General features: G+C 37.8%; 4 protein-coding genes and 1 pseudogene across 4 annotated transcripts; 3 read left to right on the top strand and 2 right to left on the bottom strand.

The window, feature by feature from the left end:
* The first annotated feature begins 1,281 nt into the window (after nt 1-1,281).
* Nucleotides 1,282-3,251, top strand: LOC121251725 (exopolygalacturonase-like). The gene is made up of 4 exons (XM_041151062.1): nt 1,282-1,509; nt 1,613-1,921; nt 2,070-2,585; nt 2,714-3,251. Exons 1-4 carry the CDS (start codon nt 1,399-1,401, stop codon nt 2,945-2,947), a joined length of 1,170 nt encoding a protein of 389 aa, XP_041006996.1. The 5' UTR covers nt 1,282-1,398; the 3' UTR covers nt 2,948-3,251.
* LOC121251729 lies at nt 2,037-12,691 on the bottom strand. The gene is made up of 6 exons (XM_041151066.1): nt 12,542-12,691; nt 10,076-10,082; nt 9,511-9,592; nt 9,096-9,254; nt 8,677-8,846; nt 2,037-2,951 (listed from the first exon to the last, which is right to left on the bottom strand). The coding sequence occupies exons 1-5, from the start codon at nt 12,625-12,627 to the stop codon at nt 8,773-8,775; spliced, it is 408 nt and encodes a 135-aa protein (XP_041007000.1). The 5' UTR covers nt 12,628-12,691; the 3' UTR covers nt 2,037-2,951; nt 8,677-8,772.
* Nucleotides 5,064-6,793, top strand: LOC121253595 (F-box protein At3g07870-like). The gene is made up of 3 exons (XM_041153588.1): nt 5,064-5,541; nt 6,084-6,243; nt 6,565-6,793. The coding sequence occupies exons 1-3, from the start codon at nt 5,064-5,066 to the stop codon at nt 6,791-6,793; spliced, it is 867 nt and encodes a 288-aa protein (XP_041009522.1).
* An 842-nt stretch (nt 12,692-13,533) lies between the features above and the next one.
* Nucleotides 13,534-15,044, bottom strand: LOC121251723 (major latex allergen Hev b 5-like). Its single transcript, XM_041151061.1, has 2 exons — nt 14,894-15,044; nt 13,534-14,309 (listed from the first exon to the last, which is right to left on the bottom strand). The coding sequence occupies exons 1-2, from the start codon at nt 14,906-14,908 to the stop codon at nt 13,809-13,811; spliced, it is 516 nt and encodes a 171-aa protein (XP_041006995.1). The 5' UTR covers nt 14,909-15,044; the 3' UTR covers nt 13,534-13,808.
* A 7,353-nt stretch (nt 15,045-22,397) lies between these two features.
* LOC121253594 lies at nt 22,398-24,934 on the top strand (annotated as a pseudogene).
* Nucleotides 24,935-26,115: the final 1,181 nt, after the last annotated feature.

Below are 26,115 nucleotides of genomic sequence, written 5' to 3'. Positions count from 1 at the left end.
TGGGAAGCGGGGTGTTACAAATACAATATCTCTCTCACTCACAGGAGTTGTACTCTCACTCACTTTTTCTCTCTATTTCATATTGCTCAACATGCATGACTCATTCAAAACATATATAATTACATATAATACATAGGCATGCGGCAAAAATCCTAAAAAAATAGATTTTGGATTATTCGCTCGAACGAATTATTCTCTGTTCAACATTCGCTCGAGTGAATTTTTGTCTAAGTTTCGCTCGACCAACTCATCGTCCTATAATCGAGCGAACTTTCTGTCTGGCATTTTCTCAGCTCACAAATTCGGCTCCACAAACCCAACAATAACAAGGTACTTCTTATTAGCCTTAAAAAAAATCATTCGTATTTTCTAATTCCCATGATCTATACCGAAATTATCTTTTTTGCACAAATCACATGTTCTAATTAGTTATTGAAATTATTATCAATACTAGTTCTAATCATCGACTCTTGTTTTATGTATTATATATATATATATATATATATATATTGTATAAACATCATGTGTGTGTGCGTGTAGTATAAATTACCTTACGATATATAGGAAAACATTTCCATTCATATAAGTAGTCACTTGATCACTATATATTCTCCAAGTGAGTTTCGGAATTATGTAGTTTGACGCACTACAAGGGGAATCAACTTTCCCGACGATTCATTTTTGCTGGGAAAATCAATAAAATCGCCGCCTATAACCTTTTTCAGCGATTTATAAATCGTTGGATGTTTGCTGGTATTAAAACTCCACTTTTGATCCACTCCAACGAAAGCCAAAAATAGTCAGGAAAAATTTTCTTTGTCAGCAATTTTTATTTGCCGCAAATAGTACCTTTTATAGCCGCAATTGCAAGATACAATTCAATTGTTAATCGTTGGAAAAGATTAATTCCAACGATTTAATACTGTTGCTAAAAGAGGAAAAATTGCCAGAAATATACTTCTCCAACATTTGTTTTAAATCGCTGCAACTGAGTTATTGGTTTTGTAAACTCAGTTGCAGCGATCATAACATCGCTAGTAATTCATCAATTACGGTGAATTATAGTCGTCGCGAAAAATAAAATAAATCGCCACAAATGCTGCAATCTATTCCAACTGCTTAATTAAATCATTGGGAAAACTTTTTGCAAATGCCCAAAAATGCCGGTAAATATTGCGGAAAACCATGCGGACCTTGTAAACAAGATTAAAATTAGGTAGCAGGTGGTTTGAGATTTTAGTGGTGATGAGCTTCTGTGTTGCCCTATAAATATTGAAACCAAAGTAGTACTCGTCAAACAACTCAGGATCGATCATCTTTTTCTCCCAAAGGTGTTTTCAAACCAATATAATAATTATAATAATAATAATAATATATATCATTGGTTTGAAAATCAATATGGGAAGAACTATAGCACTGCTGTTGTTGTTAGCATATGTTGCCAATGCCCAACCTGGTGTTTTTGATATTAGCAAGTACGGTGGCAAGTCGAATGGAGATATCACCCAGGTACGTACGTAGTACTTACGTATATATTTGCTTCCATGCATGCATTAATCTCACTTTCATTATTATTATAAGTAATTTTGTGGGTGTTTAATTAATTAATTAGGCTGTGACAAAAGCTTGGCAAGGAGCCTGCCAAACAGCGGGAAGGAGCAAAGTAGTGATTCCAAAAGGGATATACAGAATGGGGGCTGTAACATTTAGTGGACCGTGTAAGGGTAGGATCGAGTTTCAGATTCAAGGAACTGTACAAGCCCCAGGCGATCGCAGTTACTTCAAGTCGGGAAGTTGGGTCAATTTTTTACGCATTGACGGCTTCACTTTGTCTGGCGGTGGAACTTTTGATGGTAAAGGCAAAAGCGTATGGGGAACGCGATCGTGTTCCGGTATTAAATACTGCGGTGACCTTCCCATCGTAAGTACTACTACGTAGTACTACTTCATTTTCAATAACATCAATTAATATATTTTTCCTTACGTATTTTCTTCTTTTTATATACCTGTAAATTTAGAATGTACGCGCACGCTTATTCATGATAATCTACTTTGATCATCATGTACAGAATATCAGGTTTGATTTCATCAGCAACGGACTGATTCAAGGCATAACATCTTTGGATAGCAAACAATTCCACATTAATTTGTTGGGTTGCAAAAATGTTACCTTCCAACGCGTAAATATCATAGCACCTGGAAATAGTCCCAACACTGATGGAATTCATATTGGGCGATCATCTGGAATCAGAATACTCGATACAAAGATTGCAACTGGTGATGATTGTATCTCCATTGGTGATGGCAGTCGGGATATACTTGTCCAAAGGGTAACTTGCGGACCTGGCCATGGAATCAGCATCGGAAGTCTTGGCAAGTACACGAATGAAGAACCTGTGGTTGGAGTCAAAGTTTTTGATTGCACAATGATAAACACACAAAATGGCGTGAGAATCAAGACATGGCCTAATTCATATTCTGGCACTGCCTCTGATCTACATTTCGAGAATCTCCTCATGAAAAATGTCGACAATCCTATCATCATAGATCAATCATACTGCCCATGGAGCCAGTGCAAAGCACAAGTACGTACTTACAATATTATATCAAACTACTAGCTAGTTACGTTTTGATCAATTGTTGACTTCTTAATGTTCAAACTTTATGAATATTACTAATACTTTAATTTGATGGTGTATGTTTGATCTACTAGATCCCCTCCAAGATCAAGATTAGCAACGTCAGTTTCAAGAACATAAAAGGTACAGCTACTACCAGGGGGGCAGTGAAGCTTATCTGCAGCAAGGCAGTACCATGTCAGGATGTGAAGGTCACTGACATAGACATCCGATACCAAGGAAAAGACGGTCCTGCTACTTTCCAATGTACTAATGTCAAACCAACCCTCGGTGGGAAACAAAATCCTCCTCCTTGTTCGGTTAAATAAATTCCAAAAGTTACCGAATAAATCACAATAAGATTATTACAATATAATTTAATTAAACTTCTTGTGTACTACGTTAATATATATATATATATAATCTTGCATGCATGCATGCAGTTTGTTTGTCGTAAAATACATGATCAATTGTGGTTATGGAAGTGATGAAGCTGATAGTGTTGATGTAAAGAGACATGCAAGATGTTATAACTTCTGATATATTGCAACAGCCCCGACCTTGAAGACCAAAATGCATATATATATATATATATATATATATAAAATAAATGTCCAACTACTATAAGAAGTACTAAAACCAAACGGATCGACAGCACTAACCCATAGCTTATGGACTTAATAACAAATTAACATGCTTGCTTCATCAACGCTAAGCTTCATCAAGATCGAACGCACCTAGCTAATTCTCAATACTGATATTATTCCAAGGTAGTCAAACATGCAGCATGCAAATTCCTTAGGAACACAAACAATGATTTTCTTTTTCTACCTAATTACCAATTACTTCGCATCGGATTAAAGTGGGAAGGTAAAAAAAAGATGGGAATGAAGATTAGAAGATTAAACTTTTGTAGACGCACTTCATGAATTTCTTGGGTTGATGCTATTTTAATAATACTGATTAGAAGATTAAAGGAAACTAACTTTGTTGTATGTTGAAAATTGACTATCAAGTAACTTAGTGCATGTCAGAAGCGACAAAATTCTATTAACAAAAAGCGTCCAACATAACATGTCTCAATAATGATTTCTCTCTGTAATCGTCGTTATTTTATTTGTTCCCTAGTTTAAAAGGCATGAGTAGTTATAGAGACACGTGGAGTTTATCAAGAGATCTATACAAAAAGACTAAAATGTTTGTGAAATGATAAGCACACAAGGACCAGACAGGGGAAACAGGGGGAAGGGAGTGGGGAGTGGGGAGCTGAGACAAGACGTGGATTGACACAAAAGAGAGAGGCTTGTGGATTAGGAGACAGAGATAGCGGGAAGAGTGACTCACTCACGTTCAACACAAAAAGAAAAAAGAAGAAAAAAAAAGGACGTAAACATGAAATAAACAGAAGATGCAACAGAACTAATGAAAGTTACGTACACATTAGTCAGTCATAAACAAAAATGCCTTAATTTTCCTTTGTAAACGCACTTCATGAATTTCTTTGATCCACCTAACAATGCTCCTGCTGTTTTGGCTTGAGAATATTCAGACATTCAATTTATGACAATCTTTAAACAAATCATCAACTTCTTTATACGTACCCAATTAAGTGAATGGTTCAAGTAATACATGAGGTACAAGGCAACTTTGCAACTCCATGGAGCATGATGAACGTCGTTTCGCTCCTTGCACCTTTTATCAAAAGGGCACACTTTTGTTGAAGAGATTTTTATCCTTCGGGAAATTGAAACGTCCATCGTGCCCTACGTCTCAGAACCAACGTGTTAACCCCCGATGCTAGGTTCTTATGAACCACTAGACCCTTTTGTTTAGGAAAGACTCCCTTCAAGCAGAGCTGCAACCTTGTGTGCAGGATAACTTTTTAAGCAATCTTAGGTATGTCGTCAGCCTTTCAGGGTCGATTGATCTCAGATTCTCAGTGATCCCAAGCGGGTCCAAGAGACATTCAGGTTTCTATTGAGAGAATGCCTATTAAAAAACTTGGGAGAAAAATGATCCTAGAGCCAGCCTCAAGTTTAATGACAATAACATTCTCAGTGATATATACCAAAATACGAAACTGACTAAAAACCCCTAAAGTGGGAATATGAGGTAATACTTTTTTCAATAGTACAAACGCCACTTTTGACTTTTGAGATTACGGGCGGGTCATTGACAACAAGGCCACCAATTCATTGACAAAGAACTTTGTTTCCTTTTCACGAAGAATAGGAAAAACTAACCTTTTTCCAATAAAATTATTCAGCTTTGGCTCTTACATACTTCCCTTGTGGTTTCCTTTTCTTCGTATATTAACTCTTATCAAAGGCCATTTTACTGCAGACTTTTTTGCAGGCTGTCTTACCATTGTCATGGACTCGGACTTGGAAAAGAGACCTTGAAAGAAAGAGAAGCAAGCTAGAAGGAGGACCACCAACAGTCGGAATGGAAAGTCTCCCATGCGAACTCATGATCCTGAATATAGTTTCACGGCTTTCTGTATCATTTTTAGTACAATTCAAGTCTGTATGCAAAGATTGGCGCATGTTAGCACAAGATCCTGATCTTGTTAATATGCACAGCACACGCATAGGTGAGAGCAATCCATGCCTCATCTTCCGCTGTAATTATCTAATCAGAAACCAGCTTTACTTTGTCAAGCTCCCTGCTTGCATCAACAAGAAGGAAAAGGTGAAAAACCTACATGTGCCTTTCTCTACTACGATGCCTGAGTTTGATGTTGTAGGCTCATGTAACGGTTTGCTCTGCTTATCTGATCCATTGTTTAGTGATGCACTCTACATACATAATCCATTCTCCAGGAATTACCAAGTGCTCCCTAAATCCATACAGTATTTGAATCAAGAGCTGGATTTTGGATTTGGGTTTCATCCCACAACCAAGGAATACAAGGTGATTAAGTGTATTATAAGAATGCAGATAGAGACTACCAACGTGGGTTTAGGCTCCGTTTGGGTAGTGAGAACACTCCCCTACTATTGTTACAGAATTCTAGGGTGCAATATCACCATAACAATTATTCATTATTTTATCATTATTTTTTACCTATTTTTCACTACTTTTTACTACTATTCACTACTATTCAATATTTTATCATTACTTTTTCACTGTTATTCACAGAATATCTGAGATCAGCTCACTACTCAAATGCAACCTTAGACTCACTAATATGAATTCAGAGGTTCAAATCTACGCTCTTGGTGGCTCAACTTGGAGAAGTAAGGGAAAGGTAGACTACCACCTTCCTCACCGGCCATCACAAGTCTTAATTAATGGAAGACTTCATTGGGTCACTCAACCACGTAGATAGAGCCCAAGGTACAGCATCATCTCGTTTGACTTAGACGAGCAATTTCATGAGGTCGATCCCAACACTTGATTGTATTGCTTTAAACATGCATAGATATCATTTGATGGTTTTAAGAGGTTGTCTTTCTGCTGCAGTTTATTGCAACTACAAGATACTAGAGATATGGGTGATGAAAAAGTATGGTGCGGGTGAGTCTTGGAACAAGAAATTCCGTATAGGAAACTATGTGCCTATGGGACTTGAAAAGGATGAGGACCAATATTTTGAGATTTTGAAGAACATTTCGAAAAGAAGGTTTGTTCGAGTTTTATGCCTCTTGAAGATCGACAAGATCTTGATGGAGTGCAAAAGCAGAGCTCTGATCTCATATGATGCAAGTTGGTAGGACCACCTTAATAAGATCAGTATCAAGTTCCATTCCTTCCTACCAAATGGCCACCCTCTCAATTCCAAAAGTTGTCGTCCATTTCATCGACAGTTCTTTTATGAAATTCTGGTGGGGATCTTCTCAAAAAACTCACAATTTCACTCCTAAATATTGGAAGTCCATCTACAGACCTAAATCAATCGGTGGCCTTGGACTTAGAAACATTTCTGACTTTTTGACTTTAACAGCGCTCTTATTAGCAAGCTAGGTTGGCAGATGGTCAATGAGAGTGACAACACTTGGAAGAGAATGCTCACTGAGAAATACTTGAATAATTCTTCCTTCTTAAATATCAGTCATAAACCCTCTTATTCTTGGATTTGGAAAGGGATCCTTAAGCAAAAGGATTTCCTGAAAACCAGTGTCTATTTTCAGGTCAACAATGGAGTGAGTATTAAAGTTTGGACTGACCCCTAGATCCCTACTCTCCCATACTACCAACCCAGTCCAAAATCAACTTCCATTCACTAGGACCTTGACCTTACTGTTTTTGAACTTACAATGGAGGAACCAAGAAGATGGAATACAATCCTACTCCAAGCCCTCTTTCATCAAGACACTGTGAATAAGATCAGGAAAATATCTCTTGCCCAATTTGACTACCATCACCAAAAAGATAAGAATCAGATGGACGCACAATAATTCAGGGAACTTTTCAGTCAAATCAGCATATGCAACCCTCTCCATGAACCAAGTCCACACCAACTCCAGTGACCATTTCACTAACTGGAAAAAACTTTGCAAAATTCGAATCCAGGATAGACTCAAATTCTTCTATTGGAAAAGTAAGTCACAACATCATTTCCACCAAGAATAACCTGAAAAGGTTTATCCCGTTGAGTGAAGAGGACATTAAATTCCCTATATGCAAAATTGAGGAAGAATCTCAAAGCCATCTTTTCTTCATCTGCCCCTTCTCAAGAATTCTTTGGAGACAATCCCCTTAGCCAATTGATATCACTAACTTTGCAAGTAAGGACATAAAAGACTGGCTATAATGTATAATCACCCATTCTAGGAGTCTAAATATCTCCACTAGTGATGAGCATCATTTCCAAATCTTTGCTATCATAGCCATGGATAGCATATGGTTTCTTAGAAACAAGATGGTCCATGAAGACACCCAACCTTGTGTTAGCAGTTTTGTTAATGGCACTATCAAAACTTTCAAGACCTTAATCAAGGAGAAGCCACAGCACTGCTTATAGGAGTCAAGGAAGCAACGGAAAGAAGCATTGGAAAGGTTGTAATTGCAGGGGACTTATTAATCACTATACAAGCAGTGAATGATCCCAAAACTACAGCAATCTGGACTTTTCAGCCCCTAATAAAGGATATAAGGCAACTCCTGAGCAAGTTTCAAAGCTGGCAAGCTAGGAAAATCTATCGAGATATGAATCGATGAGTGCATTCTATTGCGCAATGGGCAGCTTCCAATAACCTTTATGGATGCATACCCCTCATTTCTATTCCCCTTGCCTCCTAGACTTTCATAGTGGCAAAGACCCACCAGTCTCTAATGTCAATTCATCTCGGCTGTAATATGTCATGTACTTAGGATGAACTATGTTGTACTCTGTTTTCAGGTAATGAAGCTCTATTTACAGGAGGAGGAAAATTTAAAAAAAAAAAAAAAGTGGAAAATAAAGACATTATGTTTCAGAAAATACCAAGCGGTTTCAAGCAGTTGTACATGTGGGTAACCTTAACTGGATTGACACCTCCATTGATGCTTGAAATTCTAAAAAGGCAAAGTAGATGCTTCTTCCCCTGCGAGTTTGCTTTCTTACTGCAATGTGCAGGATTTTTTTTTCTCTGTTTATTTGCAATATCTATCACCAATACCTATAATGTATGTGATTATGAACATCTGAATGTGGCATTTGATGCCCCATGAAGAGTTAAGTCGTAGATTTGAAATCCAAATTATTTATTATAATATATAGTTTTGGATGCATTAGCCTTCAACGACCTTTGCTCATGTTCATCCACGCCAACATCTTCAGTCTTCTCTCCCAAGATTTCATTTTAGTATCTACCATCTCCCATACATTCTAGTCAAATACAGTCTCCCCTAGTTTGGGAGGGTCCCTTTTTTCCTCAAATATAACATTTTTCCCCTCAGCGGATTATAAAATAGTCATTGCTGTGTCTTAAGTATCCTGCTTTTTAACACATCCATTTTAAGGCATCAATTGTAGTCTACATATACCCATTGTATGGCATCATATGGTGGTCACTCCCCAAAGCAACACACACGTGCACACAAATAGTAGTTAGAAATGAGAGACTGAATATACCTTGTGAAAGAACATGGTATATCATTGATCGGTATACACCCTTGAAGAAAATGATAGAACATTGTTTGTTGTAAAATAGCCTCGCGAGTTGATTGGTTACCCCAGACCACTAGTGCTGCTTCTCAAGCACTCCAAGACATCTTTTTGGCCAGTGAGGTACTCGACCAATCCTTCCAAGTTGACAAAAAGTAATTAAAGGAATGGTAGAATTGAAAAATATTGAGAGGTAAGATCTGGATGAATCATCTAAACTCCACCAAAACGTTAATGGCATTCTACTATGCAAAAGAACAAATAACAACAAATAAAAAAAGCATGGCTGACACTTTTGCAGACACTAAATTCTTCTTGATTGCCCTTTGCATAAGAGTACGCACACACAAACACACACAAAAGTAGGACAACAGATATGCTATTACCATTGGTATAATCTCGACAGTCATGTTGACCGACCCTCAAATCAGTTTCCCAGCTTTTGTTGAAATTACATGCTATATCTACCGCATCCATTGGCAAAGATCCAACATACCAGCATTTCCTTGTTGGTAGATTTTTCAACTTTCTCATAAGAATAATTCCTAACAGAAAAGGACATATTAAGTCTAGCATTCAGTTTATGAAAAACCTATGTCAAATTGTTGGATCAAACAGTTGTTACTGGCTTCTAGCCACACGTATTAGACAGGTCTAAGTGTTCTACACCATTTTAGATATTGCAATTTGCATCATGAATGTTACGGAAACTCGACATTCTAATGAGATTCAATATTCATACATCAGCACGGCAAGCAGAACTATTCAGGCATGAAAGTTATGGTATGATTTTGGCCTAACCTGGTACTGCTCTACCGGATATAACATCAAGAGCCACGTATATATTTTCAGGGTCTTGAGGTTGGAAGTCAAAAACCAAGGCCTGGAAAAGAGAATCAATCGGATTAGAACTTTTTCAATGCTATAATGCAAAAAGATTTAACACAGCGAAGTCACACTTTCTATAGGTCGCTATATGAATTCCTAACACAGAATGAAGTTAACGTCTCAGTTCATGCCTCTAAACATCCAACTTATACAGTGTAACACCCCGCATTTTAGTGTATTTTTACTAAAGGATTATTTTTATTTATTTTAAAAATTTATTCTCTTATTTTAAAATTGGTTGGATTTTTAATGAGTTTATTTCTATGATTTTAATTTGATGAAAATTATTTTTTATGTGCTTTCTTAATATTTATTTATTGTTATGCATTTAAATTTATTTTCATATTTAATTAATTACTGTGAGATTTAATTATTTTAATTTCACTTTACCATTACGTTTAAATTATTTTATTTAACTTGTGATTTTGAAATCGTTTCCATTGGATCATTTTCGTGACCCAAGTTATGAGGATTGGACCTCATTTCTTCGCTACATTTTTTTCCTTTTCTCTTTTTTCTTTTCTCCTTTTTCTTTTCTCCTTTTTCTTTCTTTTCTTTTTCTTTTTTTCTTCCACTCCTGGCCATCTTCCGCGCGCGACACTCTCTCCCTCTCTCTTCCGTCCGTTCCTTCTTCACCACCCAGCGCCGCCGTGCATCGGTGGTGGTCGACACCGCCCAGCCCCCTAGCTTCCCCAGCCGCCGGCGACCTTACCCCACCAACCTCACCTCCATTCGCGCCACCGTTAGCCACCATGAGCCCATTGAAGCCGCGGCACTCTTTCCGCCGCTGCGCCGCCGTTGCACCACCATTGGCCACCATCTTCTCACCACATCATCCTCGACCTCTTGGCAACCCATTGGACCCAACCCCAGCTCCGATCCGCCACCGGTGAAGCTCCACCATCTACATTTCCAATTTGGGTATTTTGGTCTTCTACCGCCCATTGCGCCGCCACCCACGGCCAACCTTCACCACCACTAGCTTCACCGACCTCCCTAGGTCCTACCCTATCAATCTCGGGTCTTCGTTTGCACCCATTGAAAAGTGGGTATTTGAGACCCACGGCCACAGTGCATTTTGCACTGTTGCGTTGCTCAGACGTCACTTCTTGCAGCTTCGTGATCCTTCGAAAATTGCTATATAGCGCTGTAAGTATTTCTCCAAAGAACTTTCGTAATTTAAATGTATTTTTGCACTAACCCATTTCACTGTATTTTTGGCATGCCGGACTGAGTCCGAGGAGTTCGGGGGTCGGATGGATTTATGATTGGAGTTGTTTGGTTGGTTTGGTTTATTTGGTTTGGTTGTTGATGAGTTGTCTTGATTGGATTTGTTGGGATTGGTTCTGGATGGATGTTGGATCAGTGTTGGTGCATGTTCATATCATTATTTCATGCATGATCATGTTTGTAAAGAAAACTGGGTTTCGTGTATTGCATTCATGTTCATGTGTTTATGAAAACTGGGTTTTCATGTGAGAATGGATTTTGGGTGCGTGTGTAACACGACCCCAAGCTGAGATGGGGTATTATCTCGGTGGAGCTCCTCTGGTTACTCGGGAGCGGAATATACTGAGTAACGTCCCCTGGATTGTTGCCGGGCGACAATGGGATCGGACGAGATGGTCTCGTGCCGACTCCGTGGTCCTTCTGCTGGCGGGGACTAGAGGATGCCTGGCCACGTACGCGCTAGGCACAGAACTGGGCATCGCTCGTTGCGTAGTGTGGGTGCTTGGTCATGTACGCGCCGGGCATGGAACTGAGCACCGCTACGAAGTCAGGACGTGCGGATGGTCCATAGGGGAGGCCATGGTGCATATGGAATTAATGCATGGTGCATATGGAATTAATGCACTATTTTCTGAGAAAATAGTGCGAGTTGGATTTTTGGGTAAATCATTTTCTCAGAAAATGTTTTACGGATATTTTGGGCCAAAATGAGATTTTGGCGTGTGTTGAAATAATTATTTTCGGGGAAAATAATGAGTTGAGTAAAATGCATATTTTTCATGTGCACGCATGTTAGTTGCATTTAATGCATTTTATATTACGTTGTTATTTGGGGTCATACTTACCTGCGATATCATTTTGTGGTAATGCAGATTTTGATGCAGATGAGGAGGAGGAGGGCGAGCTTGAGGAGACGGCTCCGCCTGAGGAGTGATCTGGGATCACTCGTTTGTTTATTTGAAAACTATTGTAATATATTTTATGGATGACTGTATAACTGCTATTTAAATTTTTACTGATGTTTGATTGTAAATAAATTCTGATACTTAGATGACTATCCGCTGCGTTATTTTATTTGTACACTGTTGCATGTACACACACTGGTACTTCGTTGGGATGTGTGACCGTGTTGTCACCATCCTGGTGTCTCAATCCCTGTGTATTTATATAAGGGGGATTGGGGGCACCACATACAGCACGGAGCAAGCTTTTTCCAAGGTATATTAAGGATAGGAGTGCTTAAAATAAATGAGTGATGCGTCTTAGTATAAGCTCTTTATAATAATTTCCACGACATATGAGAACATGGATATGATCATACCATGGAAAAAGAAAAGAAAAGGAAAATTCCTTAATGCTGGAAAAGTATAAAGAAACTAAAGAATCAATCTTTGCAATATTGAGTATGAGTATTATTTCAAATTATGCACTCCCACACAAAGGGAGTGCCATCACAAGCAAAATCTACAAAAACAAACCAAAACAGAAAATATATCCGAAACTCATACCAGGATTGAATAGGAGAGACTCAGAGCGACTCAATTCCTATTTCTCAAAAGGAAATTTGAACTTAGACAATAACATATCCATCAAACAAAGTCCCGAGTAATGAAATGCTAAGATAGCCAAGGGAAGATTTTTTTTTTTTCTCACTTTCAGCACCGCATCAAGAAGAAGTGAATAAAACCAGGGTGGAAATTGGAGAGGAAAGAACCTGAGAAGAAGGAAGTGGGAGGAGGGTTTGATGAGAACCATAAAATGCTGTAAATCCCAGAGATTGAGAGAGTAGGCAGCAGACATAAGCAACTGGGCTGGTCCATTTGTGGCCCTTAGAGGAACAGCTACTACATATACTTCATCTCTGCCTCTTTGTTATTGATGATTGTGCGAACATTACTGAGGCCATTTTGGTTTTGCCAGAAAAATGAAACGTTGAAGCAGTTGGAATGGTTGCAATCACAGTTGAAGAAAGAGGAAAAAAATGAAACTATAAAAATGTCAAATATAAAAAATAAAATATTGATTTAAAAGAAAAAATGAAGAGAAATTTTAGCCACATTTAACTCACTGGTTCAGTGGTTTGCAATTTGCATTGATTCATATATAGGAATAAAGGCGTCATATCTGATATCACTCTGGCGTATTGATGTGGGCTGCATTTGTCTTGAATTAAGAATTTCGGTGTCACACTCAGGATTGAACTGGCTGGGCCGGGCCGGGCCGGGCCTTACAGATTATACAAGCGACTAATGAGCCTCTAAGTTATGCCTAAAATATGACTCTTTAGAGTTATTTTTAAAAAGAATTTATAGTTATAATTGTAGGTGTGTAAGTATCGTGTAATTATTTAAAAATAAATAAATAAATAAATAATTTATATAAAAAAATTAATTTTTTAATACTAAACATTATTATTTTTTAAAACGATATTACTATATTTATACACTTCACAATTATGCTTGCTCATTCTTAAAAAAGTAACAAGAGATGTATCGCCGAATATCATAAAAGACTTGATTTCATTTTCTTAACATTGATTTTAAGTGAATTGATAGTTGACAGTTTGACAAATGATATCACAGTCAGATGTTATAAATTCGAGTCGGCGAAATACTCTCCCCGGCCAGGCAGATATTCCAATCAGTACTGTAGATTTCGTGCTTGGAGCAAATGCCACATGAGCAGTCATATTGTGGAGAAATTATCATACGAACGAAGTACTAATATTATAATAATAATGGTTCACAAATCTCCACTGCCATATGGTAAGTGGAGATTTGTTGGATCTTGTGCGCCATAATTTCCATATAAATTTAGGTCCCATACCCTGATTCCAGCTTTCTCCATGATCATCGTTATTAAACACTACTAAACTAGAACCCCAACAGCACCCCCGACCCCCTTAAGTACTTTGACATGCAAACTAGAGATAACAAATAACACAAATCTCAACCAAAGCACAGTTCCTGGACCTAATTATATTACTCAGCCTTCTCCACTGGTGCTTCTTCTGTGCCAACTTTCTCCTCACCTTCAACTGGCTTCTCTTCTTCCTTAACAACCTCCTCCTTTGGAACTTCAGCCTCTGTTTCTGGTTTTGGTTCCGGTGCTGGAGCCTCACCAGAATCACTTGCTTCTTTGGTCTCCTCAGGAACAGGCTCTTGTGTTTCCTTCGGGGTCTCCTCTTCGGTCTTCCCAACTGTTGGCTTCTCAATCACAACCTTGGTCTCTTCTGCAACCTCCTTTGTCTCACTGTTGGCTGGGGCTTCAGGTTCTGGAGCCGCGACTGCCTCAGAAACTGCCTCGGTTGGCTCAGATACGGCCACAGTCTCTTCTGCTCCCTTCGGCTCCTCTGGGGTGGACTCAGGTGCAGGTGGTGCAGTCACCACCTCTTCTTTGACACTGGTAGTGATCTCCTGAGCCTTGAGTAGCGATTCCTCGTGAGCCGTGTCCTCTGGGAGGGCTGTCTTTGCTGATACAACCTGAGGAGCCAACGATCATTTGAGTTATTAATGAAACGGAATTGATAATTAACAAGGCTACTTCTGATCAGTCTTGAAGCAAACATGAGTACGTAGTAAATAAAATATCAAGGTGATTGATAAAAAATTTGTTAATTAGAGTTTCCTATATCGCAAAGAGCATAAGAAGGTAGATTTTTGTACATATACTTTCTACTAGCGTTGCAGTTTAAGTTAGATAGCTCCTCAACTAGTACTCCACAAAAGGGTGTTTTTTATACATCAACCTTGAAAGTTGAAACAGATCGGAACTCACGTAAATAAAACTAAACGAGCCTTGTAAGTCTCGATTGCTATGTATACTCACTTTTTCTCAAGCTTCAGATGGCTTTTCATGGAAAACAAAACTGATTTTCCTTAAAGAGATGGCTTAAAGCATACATGACAACGTACAGAACTAAAGTTTTACAAATAATGTTAAAAGAACTAGTCTAGTGGCAGAGGGCGCCATGACTGCAGAGATGATCCTATCGTCATAGATAGTGGACTCCATAATCAGTTCATAAACAAAAGTTTAGCTACAACTTGATCAAATGAATAATTACCACAACAGTAGCCATTTGAACACCAAAGGGAAGTCTAAACTGAACTACGTACGTACTAATTAAAGAGATAAATAGAAGCAAGATGAGTTTAGTGTAAGAAGTAGAGATCAGAACACTTGGAGATGAGAGGTGTTCAATGACAGTGCTTTATATAGGCGGACAGAGGACTCGATCGAGTTGATAAGAGAGAGAAATTAAGAGATCAGGGAATCTTGGGATTTGACACCCCATTTCACTGAATTAAATATGTTAGCATGTTTGGTAATAATGCAAAAGTTAGGGCTGGCAATGAGGTTGTACTAATTTTTTCTTTTTTAAAAAATTTATCGACCTGTTTCTAAACTTTTGGTTGGAACGTATATAGGGCCAAAAATGGAGACCATTTTCCATGCAAGTCATCATCTTCCTTTGGTTGTGCGCTTCTGTGCTTTGTGCAGTTAGGTATGTAGGGGACCTGATCATGACCTGACCATCATTCACTCATGTTAATCAAGTTTAAAAATTACCTCTCGTTTTTATTTTTTTAGTACTTTTACCCCCCATCAACTTCAACTGTGACGTTCCTATCAAAAAAAAAAAAAAAGAAAAATCTTCAACTGTGACACCAGCCATTCTACTCTCACTGTTTGCTGTAATTATATACGCTTGGAAATTTTATAAACTTTACTGTTGTTGCTAAAAACCCCCATCAAGTTCACATGACCATGATACCACAGCAAGTAACAGGCAACAAGAAAAATAAATAACCACACAATCACATGACATGACAAGGTTTATGCGGTTCCTTTACAGAACTGCAGAAGATTTAGTTAGAAAAAAATAGGAACACTGCAAAGCAATATCTCTCTCACTCACAAGAGTTGTACTCTCAGTCACTTTTTTTCTCTCTATTTCATATTGCTCAACATGCATGACCCATTCAAAACATGTATAATTACATATACATGATAGGCATGCGGTAAAAATTCTAAAAAAATAGATTTTAGATTATTCACTCAAAAGAATTATTCTCTGTTCAACATTCGCTCGAGTGAATTTCTACTTAAGTTTCGCTCGAGCAACTTATCATCTTATTATCGAGCGAACTTTTTATTTGGTATTTTTTCAGCTGACAAATCGGGCTTCACAAACCCAACAATAACAAGGTACTTCTTATTAGCCTTAAAAAAAATCATTCATATTTTTTAATTTCCCATGATCTATACCGAAATTATCTTTTTTTTCACGAATCATATGTTCTAATTAGTTATTGAAATTATTATCAATACTAGTTCTGATCATGGACGCTTGTTTTATGTATTATATATATATATTGTATAAACATCGTGTGTGTAGAGTATAAATTACCTTACGATATATAGTAAAACATTTCCATTCATACAAGTATTCACTTTATCACTATATATTCTCCAAGTGAGTTTCGGAATTATGTAGTACTTCGACGTAAAATGATCAGGCAAATTAGTTGGGAAAGAAAAATCAAACCTAGCTAGTGATAAATTATTAAAATCCAAAAATAATATATAAGAGCAATTATCGAGTTAATTTGTCAAAACATGCATATATGTGTGACGCATGATTGATCTAATCATCTAGATTAATGAGTATTAATTAAACTAAGGAAACGAATAGAAAACTTATCAAGTGAGCCGGCATGCAGTACGACGTTCGTTCTATATATATTGGTCCATCATGACATGATTGTGCCAGCTCCTTATATGTAAGCTGGCCGGGAACTTACTTTCTTGATCTGATCATTAATAAAGCTAGCCGGTGGCGATGGCATGCATGCATGGCCGGATCACATATAGGGCGCGCAGATTTTGACGCTCATGATCTGTTGGGCTTATAAATTAATCAGAACAAGTACTTCATGATGAGTTGGTGTGATTAACATCTATGCCTAGCAAGCTAGCTACCTGATCTTATCGTTTCATTGTAGAATATATATTTCTAACAATTAGCTTTAAACTTAAAGTCAACATCATCACGCTTGAGTAGTACTACCACTCCATTCGGGTTAATTAAAGAGGTCGGGAGGCAGCTGGTACATGTGCAATGAGAATGCATTATAAGAAAGATAAATATTTATAAAAAATTATTTATAATAAAAATGATTATTTATAATAAAAATAGATTTATTTTAATAAAAAATAATTATTTTTACAGAAAATAATTTACCATTAATAAAAAATTTTCTTGTAGCGAAACTTAATTCCACTCATAAAACCAGATGTAATCCGTTTAATTAAGTTGTGCTTAACAAAACCCACAATCATGTGAATTTGGCAAATAAGCAAAAAAGATTGAAAAAAAACAGTGTATTATTAGGAAATTATGGATGTCTTTAATTCGAAGAATGATTGAGCAATATTCCATGACTAGGAAAGTGGCAGTGGAAAGATGTTGAACTGTCATGGATGCCTCTAGCCTATTTGTTTTCATAAAATATTTTATTTTATCTTATTTAATTATTATAATTTTTTTAATTTTTAATATAAAATAAAATAAATAATTTAACTTTTTCAAATTTTAAAATAAAAAATATATTCTAACAATATTTTATTCAACTTTTTAACTTTAATCTTAACTCATCTCATCTCATCTATAAAAACACACAAACCTTAAATCCTTACCCTTCTTCGATAATAAGCTTGCCCAATTTTAGAGTTATACGAATATATAAGTTTCTATTTTTTTAAGAGAATATACTTCACTCACTCATTTAAATTATATATATTTTCTTTTTAATTTGTGTTATGCCATATATATACATATCATATCCAAGTAGGGGATGACGAGGAAGGGTGGGAGTCGGACTCCCACCACATGATTCTTCTCTTTATGAGGTACACTAATCTAATGTTATTGTAGATCCCAATGAACATACAGAGAAACTTATACAAAAGGTTGAAAACTGGGTACAATGGCAGGCACCTGATAATCGGAATAGCCTAGGGGATTCCTGATTGATGTGCTATCTACACGTGCCCTAGTTCCCAACTGGGGGCAAAAATCAAAATAACAAGCTACCTCCCCAAAAAGTTATGTCACTTCGATCCCTCTGTCCCTCACCTCACCTCTGTTAATTTGTAAAGTTGGCAGACATGGCTTTTTGGGGTTGGTTTGGGCGGTGGAGGGTCCACTAGTATCCCAAGTAGAGCCCACATGAGATTCACATCTTCCTAGTCCCTGGTAGTCTCATTTTCCAATAGTATGATGACACGTGGCAGATAGATCTGGTGGACGCATGTCTCAGCAATAGTGTCTGATCTGTTGGATGTGAGTGGATCTCGTTGTTTCATATATGATGGGAAATAATGGAGCTAATGAGAGTGGCTAGCTAGGGATCATGGATCGGAGAATGAATGGGTTGGTTACTGTGGTGGGGGTTGTGAATTTTTTTTATTTTACTTTTTAATTTAATGAGAATAAATTTGATTTTATTTAATAAAATTGAAATTACAACTGTAATTTATTAATATAAAAAAATTTTAGACTATAAACTAAATTACGCATCTATTCTAGAGTATCTTCATACACAAATTCTTTTGTGACAGACATTGTCTTAACTTTAATAAAACGTTCTATAAAAACAGAACTAAACAACCTCTCTTTCAAAGAAGAGAAGTACTAGCACCCTCTGTCCTCCCAAGGAGGAGGAGTACTGTCGCATAGCTGACCTCTCATAAGGGGAATGAGACTCTACTGCTATAGACATCATTCCAATAACCTATCACTTTTTATTATTTACTACAAATAAACTAAAACTGCAAAAACATAAAAACAAAAAGAAACGCATAAAAAATACATAACACATAAAAAACTGCTAGTTGGATCTTAGGGCTTCATCTTTTCTTTGTCCAACCCCCTTCTTTTTTCTTTTATTCTTTATTCTTTTTCTTTCTTCTTCTACTGCATTCCTTCTATGCCTTTGTTACCCCCCCTCTGTTGCTTTCTCCTTTGCATGTGCTCCCTCTCTGCGATCGCCACCCACCACAAGCACCGCCATGAGCATCGGCTTCACGAGCACCCAGATCTCGCACAAACACCAACTTCCACTACGCAGGCGGCCAACCCATTCTCCCAAACCTACGCACAACCACCGACCACAGCCATCTCCACCACCCCTCTCGCCCAGCTCTTACCCCAAACTACCTCACGTTTCAGGTCAAAGAGAGAGGATGAAATGAGGGGTCATCCGGAAAGTGTAGAAGAGACTATGCTAAGACTGGGATCACCGGAAAGTGTTCTCCTTTATTAGACCTGAAAATAAAGACACAAAAACAAAACAAAACAAAGACTGAAAATATGGGCAGGAGAGAAGTCCTTCCCCACCCCCACCCCCCCCCCCCCCCTCCCCCTCTTCCTCAAGCTAGTTTTGGATTGGAAAAATTTTTTAAAGAGAAGTTGGAGTTTCTCTCTCTAAGAGAAAAATTCTGGCACTTTTAAGACTCATTGGTTAAATCTTATAACACAAGGAAATATGTGGTAGGGGGTGTGTTAATTGTGAAATGTGACCTCGAAGGCCTTTGCCATTTTGTTTTGGAATTAACGGTCACTTTGTCAACGCCATGGATGATTATTTTTGGTGGAGGATCCAATAGCACTTGGCCTAAGACAATGGCAAGGTTTCCATGATCCCCTTCTAATCTCTTACTTTCTCATTAGTTCATACATAAAAAAAAAATTGTACAGGAATTACTCACAACCTCATCTTCCAGTAGTACTCCAAGTATAAATTTGCTGATCATTTCTGTGACACCTCGTATTTTAGTGTATTTTTATTGAAAGATTTATTATTATTAATTCAAAAATTTATTCTCTTATTTTAAAATTGTTGGATTTTTAGTTAGTTTATTTTTATGATTTTTAATTTTGTGAAAATTATTTTGAAGTGTTTTCTTAATATTATTTATTGTTATGCATTTAAATTTCTCTTTATTCTAAATTAGCTTATTGTTGGGTTTAATTATTTATTTTCATTTTAATTGATACGTTAGAATTATTTTATTGTACTTGTTGTTTTGAAATCGTTTCCGTTTGATCATTTTTGTGACCCAAGATGTGAGGACTGGACCTCATTTCTTTTCCTTCATTTTCTCTTTCTTCTCTTTATTTCTTCTTTTCTTTCCTTTTCTTCTTTTTCTTCCTTCTCCCCTCTGCTTCCCGCGCGACGCACTCCCTTCCCTCTTCCCCGTGCGATTTCTCCTTCTCCACCCAGCCACCGCCGTGTGCCGCACCGCCCCTGCCGTTCACTTCCCCTCCCTCTGGCGACCACCTCCTTCCAGTTGCAGCCTCCCTCTCGCCGTCGTTTGCCCCCACGAGCCCCTGCAAGCCGTGGCGCACCATGAGCTCCAGCGCCGCCGTCGCACCACCTCCGGCCACCACATCTTCACCACTTCATCCTCGACCTCCTAGCAACCTAACCCACCCAACCCCAGCTCTGATCCGTCACCGGTGAAGTATAACCAACCCCATTTCCGATTTGGGTATTTTTAGTTTTCAACCACCCTTTGCGCCGCCACCCACGGCCAACCACCACCACCACCACTAGCTTCACCGACATCCCTAAGCCCTACCCTATCAATTTCGGGTCTTGATTTGTCTCCGTTCAAAAGTGAGTTTTTGAGACCCACAGCCACAGTGCATTTTGCACTGTTCTGCAGTTGTGTTGCCACTTCTTGTAGCTCCGTGATCCTTCAGAAATTATTATATAGCACTGTAAATATTTTTTCAAATAACTATCGTGATTTAAATATATTTTTGCACTAATCTATATTATTGTGATCTGGTTGGACATGTCGAACTGAGTCCAAGGAGTTCGGGGGTCGGATGGATTGTGGACGGAGTTGTGTGTTTGGTTGGTATTGTGAAATGTTGGTTGTTGGTATGGTGTTGTTCATGTATATGGCATATTGCATGCATAATCATGTTTGTAAAAGAAATTGAGTTTTCATGTACATGCATTCATATTCATGTGTTTCATGAAAACTGAGTTTTCATGTGTTAAAGGATTTTGGGTGCGTGTGTATCACGACCCCAAGCCGAGATGGGGTATTATCTCAGTGGAGCTCCTCTGGTTACTCGGGAGTGGAATATACTGAGTGACGTCCCCTGGGTTGTCGCTGGGCGACAACGGGATCGGACAAGATGGTCTCGTGTCGGCTCCGTGGCCCCTCTGCTGGCGGGGGCTAGAGGATGCTTGGCCACGAACGCACTGGGCGCGGAACTAGGCATCACTCGTTGCGTAGTGGGTGCTTGGCCACGAACGCGCTGGGCGCAGGACTGGGCATCGCTACGAAGTCAGGACGTGCGGATGATCCCTAGGGGAGATCATGGTGCATATGGTTAATGGATTAATGAACTGTTTTCTGGGAAAATAGCATGTGTTGAATAAGAGGATTTTATGTGATTCATTTTCTGAGAAAATGACGGACTATTATTTTTGGGCCAAAATGGGATTTTGGCGTATGTTGAGAAATATCCATTTTTTAGGAAAATGATATTTTTGGATCTGACGCATATTTCATCATATGCATGTATGTTAGTTGCATCAATATGTTTTTATCTCGTGGTTATTTGGGTATACTTACCTGCGATATCGTTCTATGGTAACACAAATTTTGATGCGGAGGAGGATGAGGGTGAGCCTGAGGATTCGGCTCCGTCCGGGATCACTCGTTTATGTTTTGAGACTTGTATATATTTTATTTGGGATGACTGTATAACTTTTTTTAAAAGATGCTTTGTTTTGAATATTTGTATTTAAAATTCTGGTACTTAGTTGACCTATTTATATGATCCGCTGCGACTTTCATATTGCACACATTTGAGTACATTTCGTTGGGATGTGTGACCCATGTTGTCATCATCCTGATGTCACAATTCCCGTATTTTTGTACGTGGGAGTCGGGGCTTCACAATCTCAACAACACTAACTTGAAAATGAAAAAATTATTTTATATATATATATATATATATATGCTTGGTTTGATCATGTCAACGACACTAACGGTCAAGTTGTGATTTATGCAACCGAATGCACGTAATTGTAATGGCAAGTCTGCTACTATGTGGCTAAGTCTGGGTCCGTCACTTGGGCTTTACTCCTCTAGCCCAAATATTCTAATTGGACTCCCAGGCTTAGTACGTACCGTCTATAATATTACGACTGACGGCCACATGGTTATTTTGTGACTTCATTCTGATCTTCATCGACTGATCTAGTTTTTACTTGTATCAAAGGTTGCAATATTTTGCGGTCATGGGTCGGGTCGTTGTCCTAATGAATTAAGACAGTAAAAGAGAAACAGTGGAAAGTCAAGATGATGAGGGAAGCAAATTAGAGTTGGGCCCTCTGTATACTCCCAAAGAACAGCTCGAGAAGGATAAGGTTTGTGTCTGCTAGTTGAAATTACATGTTACAAAACAAAAGGAAACAAAAAAGAAACTATATTGTTATAAAATGCTGTTTGGTTGTTGCTTTTAGTTTTCGAGTTGAATTCAGGATGATGAGAGCCTGAGGAGGTGGAAGGAACAGCTTCTTGGAAGTATTGATCTTAACAATACTGATAGTTCATATATACAGACTCGTACATTTTGTATCAACCAAAAAAGTCCTTGTCCCTTGTCTTTTATAGGAGAGATAAAAAGATCTTCTTCTTCTCTTCTGCATACAGTAAGATTGTTGTATGTTTCTTATATTACAGAAAGCCTTCACCCAGATGTGAAGATCACTAGTCTGTCAATCGTCTCAACTAGCAGACCTGACATTGTTCTTCCTATACCTGAAGATGGAAATCCAAAGGGCTTGTGGTTTACATTGAAAGAAGGCAGTAAATACCGCTTGAAATTCTCCTTCCAAGTGAGCAATAACATAGTATCTAGCCTTAAGTACACCAACACTGTTTGGAAATCTGGTATCAAGGGTATGTTATCAGTGTTCTTAGAATTGCCAGAAGTTCAAACTTGAACAGAACTTTTTCCCTCACGATGAGTTTTCTCTCAAGTGGAAAGCTCAAAGGAGATGGTCAGGTCATTCACGAAAAAATTCATTAGTTTACCTCATCTCATAAAATAGGTTCTACAAGAAATGATTACTCATTCCTTATAAACATGCTCAAACCTTTTCCACAAGCAATGTGAGATTATTGCTCAACACCCTCCCTCACGTGCAGACTAGTATTTTTCCTGATCCTTGTCACGGGATAAGTAGTGTGGACCCTATTTGTCCTGTGACAGACTCTGCTCCATGAAAAAATTCATGGGCCTAACTAATCTCATAAAATCAATTCTACAAGAAAGAATTGTTCATTCCTTATAAACATGTCCAAGACCTTATCCACAAGCAATGTGAGAGTATTCCTCAACAATTCAGTCCTAAGTCAGAGCCTTATGCACATGTGATGCCAAAAAGATCACCCCTTCTGGCATTCTTGCAAAAGGATCATATTCTGCTAGATCAAAGGTAAGTTAAACCACGAGTGCTCTTGAAATAAAACAATATATACTCGCTCTGTTTTTTACCCTCAGCAAAAAAACATGTACTCAATTACTCATCTGCTAGATAAATCAACTGCATCTTGAATGTGGTCGAGTCATCAGCTCTTGAGATATTACGAGGAATCTTCATAATCTGACTTGACAGTTGAAGCTGCTATATATGATAGAAACAAAATCCGAATATATGAGTCCTAACATGCAGCATCTTCATTAATCTGATTATGTCCTGTTTAGATATATGTTCATGAATTACTTGTAACCATGTTTATAATTACCGTTTAATTCAAATCATTCTTAAATGCTAACATTTTTTACTCGTCGTTCATTCTTGAATACTCTAGTGTATTCCTCTAAGAACAAGTGATATAGCTTCCAATTCCATGGCAGGACTTGTGTTTACTGTTTCTCCTCCACCCGTAGCAAGATAATCACTCGAATCAAATCATCAAACTCCTAGTTTCATTGAGCTCACTAGGATTTTCATTTTCATCAGGTATCTATACAAGGTTCTGGTTTGTCCTATTTACTAGAAAAGGATGATGTGGAAACACATCAAATTTGTCCTGCCTACCTGCTTACTAAGAACTATGTGCATTGTCTCTAATTCATCATAATATCTGTTACACATGACCCGTTTATTCACACTAAATTGACTGTTTTCAGGCCAATTTTGCAACATTTTATTGACCATTCTGACTTGCTTACTTATTTCTTGACGTGGACCTGATATATATCTGCTTTAAATGTTTTGGGTATTGGATGTGAATTGTACTTGAAAATCTACGAGGAAGTTTAGTCCAAGCCTTAGTACCACATGCCCAACTTAGACTTAAGATTGCAATAATTATTTTTAACACGTTTTTTGTTATGAATTATTAAATACCATGTAGTCTCATATATTTTTCACCTCTGCAGTTTCTTGATGATGATGACAAGTGCTACCTGGAGATCAACTATAAATTCAACATCCGAAAAGAATGGGCTGCTACTTAACCAGAGAACTTATCAACTATCCCATTTTTCCGTTGATTTTAATGAATTTATAATTGGTTTTAGATTATTCCCTCTGAATATATCAAAGTATCACTTATATAGTTTAGTCTTAATTACTAAAAAGTTCCTACCTGTAGCAATTGAGAGAGAGAGATGAATTCTTTGGTGATTGCCTTTAACAAATAGAGAATGTAGACTGTCATTTTATATATTCTTCTTGTACTAACATTATCTGCAAAGTCTAGATCAGGGATGTAGTCAGTCATTTCTTCAAAAGCACAATGGGGTCCTGTCTATCTGTTATTGTTTGTAAAGCATTGGCCTCAGCAATATAAGATAATAAGGAAAAGAAAAGAAACAAAGGTTTGTAAAGCGCCAGATAGAGGGCATTTAAGATGTTTAAAGCAGAGCTGGGGCTTTAGTTTTTTTTATAAAATATAAAATAGTTCTTTTTCTCTTCTCTTAAGTTCTTTAGCTGCCACTGCTAAAATGAGCAGCAGCATACCATTAATCTTTAACTGTTGAATTAAAACTTTTCTATTATGCTTTCTGGTTGCTTTTATTTTCTTCTGCTGCTGCTGCTGGTGGGTGAAGCTATTCCTCTCAAGGCATATTAGAATTAACCCGAGAAAATTATCACTTAACTATGCTCGCTCAGATGCACCAATGAGAATAGTATTTGTGTTCAATGCTAAACCATTAACAGGAATTAGTGTGGCCTGGTTAGAATAGGCTTGGAATTTACCCCAAAGGAGATATTAAGAGCTCCAAAATCGGAATCTGTATGGCATCCCATCATTTGCCTGAATGATCAAGAACAAAACAAGCTGTTCTTGACCAAAAGTCATGGACAGGAGTACTTGAGTGAGTCGCTCAAGACAACATGGGTCCAACTCTGACTATCACACTTCTAACTAGCATCTAGCACCCCAATCACTCTGTTATAGGTAAAGTGTTATTAGCAGTGTTACTGTGATGACGCCGGTCGACAGTCTGAAGTACGGCCAAAGTTTATTTCTTTTATGACATAGAAACAAATTGAATTGGAGTGTTGAAGAATAAGTGTAGTTATGTATGTCACAGAAGAGATGTAGATGCATTTCGTGGTTGATTTTAAAATAAGCATGGAATGGCACCATGGTGTGTAACCAAGTTTCTAAGATAAGTTAATGCTGCCATTCTGGTGCAACTGATATGACTCCAAAGTCTTTTGTGATTGTTTAAAATTGAAAGCTGCTTCCATCATGTCTTAAGATTTTTGCCATTTGCAAAAGCAAGATGCTCTCCCTTTCTAACAGAGCAACCTCCAATTTGGAGAATGAAGATGATAGATATATGGCCCAAGAAAGCCATAGAACAGACGAGGTAGATGAGTCAACATAATACCCACCAAATTAAAATGGGTATAGAATCAGCTTGACAGGGCAATGGTACCAGCCATCCACAGCTGAAAACAACATCCCATCTTCTCACCTCTTTTTACTAACTCATAGTTTCAAGCTTGATGTACAGTGGCATGTCACAGATTAACCTTTCTTGACTACCAAACAAGATCCAGTGACATGATTGTAAGAAAGTAACAACAACTTTCATGTTAATCAAGTTAATGAAACGACTTGCTTGCATGGATCGATGCAAGCTCATATTAAGATTAATAATTATCTTGAATATTGTTGTAAAAGTCAAGGTTAATTAAATTAAATGATGAGTTAAAAGACTTAACT

The sequence above is a fragment of the Juglans microcarpa x Juglans regia genome, chromosome 2S, assembly GCF_004785595.1.
Source record: "Juglans microcarpa x Juglans regia isolate MS1-56 chromosome 2S, Jm3101_v1.0, whole genome shotgun sequence".
NCBI classification, from domain to species: Eukaryota; Viridiplantae; Streptophyta; class Magnoliopsida; order Fagales; family Juglandaceae; genus Juglans; species Juglans microcarpa x Juglans regia.
Note: the sequence above shows the minus strand (reverse complement) of the source record. Positions and strands in the feature narration are given on the sequence as shown.

Excerpts from the sequence above, each read along its gene's own strand:
- LOC121253595 (XM_041153588.1), top strand. The coding sequence starts at position 5,064 with ATGGAAAGTCTCCCATGCGAACTCATGATCCTGAATATAGTTTCACGG. Across the intron at positions 5,542-6,083 it reads GGAATACAAGGTGATTAAGT|TTTATTGCAACTACAAGATA; the intron begins GTATTATAAGAA and ends TTTCTGCTGCAG. Across the intron at positions 6,244-6,564 it reads AAGAACATTTCGAAAAGAAG|CGCTCTTATTAGCAAGCTAG; the intron begins GTTTGTTCGAGT and ends TGACTTTAACAG.
- LOC121251729 (XM_041151066.1), bottom strand. The coding sequence starts at position 12,627 with ATGTCTGCTGCCTACTCTCTCAATCTCTGGGATTTACAGCATTTTATG. Across the intron at positions 9,255-9,510 it reads ATCCGGTAGAGCAGTACCAG|GAATTATTCTTATGAGAAAG; the intron begins GTTAGGCCAAAA and ends CTTTTCTGTTAG. Across the intron at positions 8,847-9,095 it reads CTGTCGAGATTATACCAATG|GATTGGTCGAGTACCTCACT; the intron begins GTAATAGCATAT and ends TCAACTTGGAAG.
- LOC121251725 (XM_041151062.1), top strand. The coding sequence starts at position 1,399 with ATGGGAAGAACTATAGCACTGCTGTTGTTGTTAGCATATGTTGCCAAT. Across the intron at positions 1,510-1,612 it reads CGAATGGAGATATCACCCAG|GCTGTGACAAAAGCTTGGCA; the intron begins GTACGTACGTAG and ends TTAATTAATTAG. Across the intron at positions 1,922-2,069 it reads ACTGCGGTGACCTTCCCATC|AATATCAGGTTTGATTTCAT; the intron begins GTAAGTACTACT and ends CATCATGTACAG.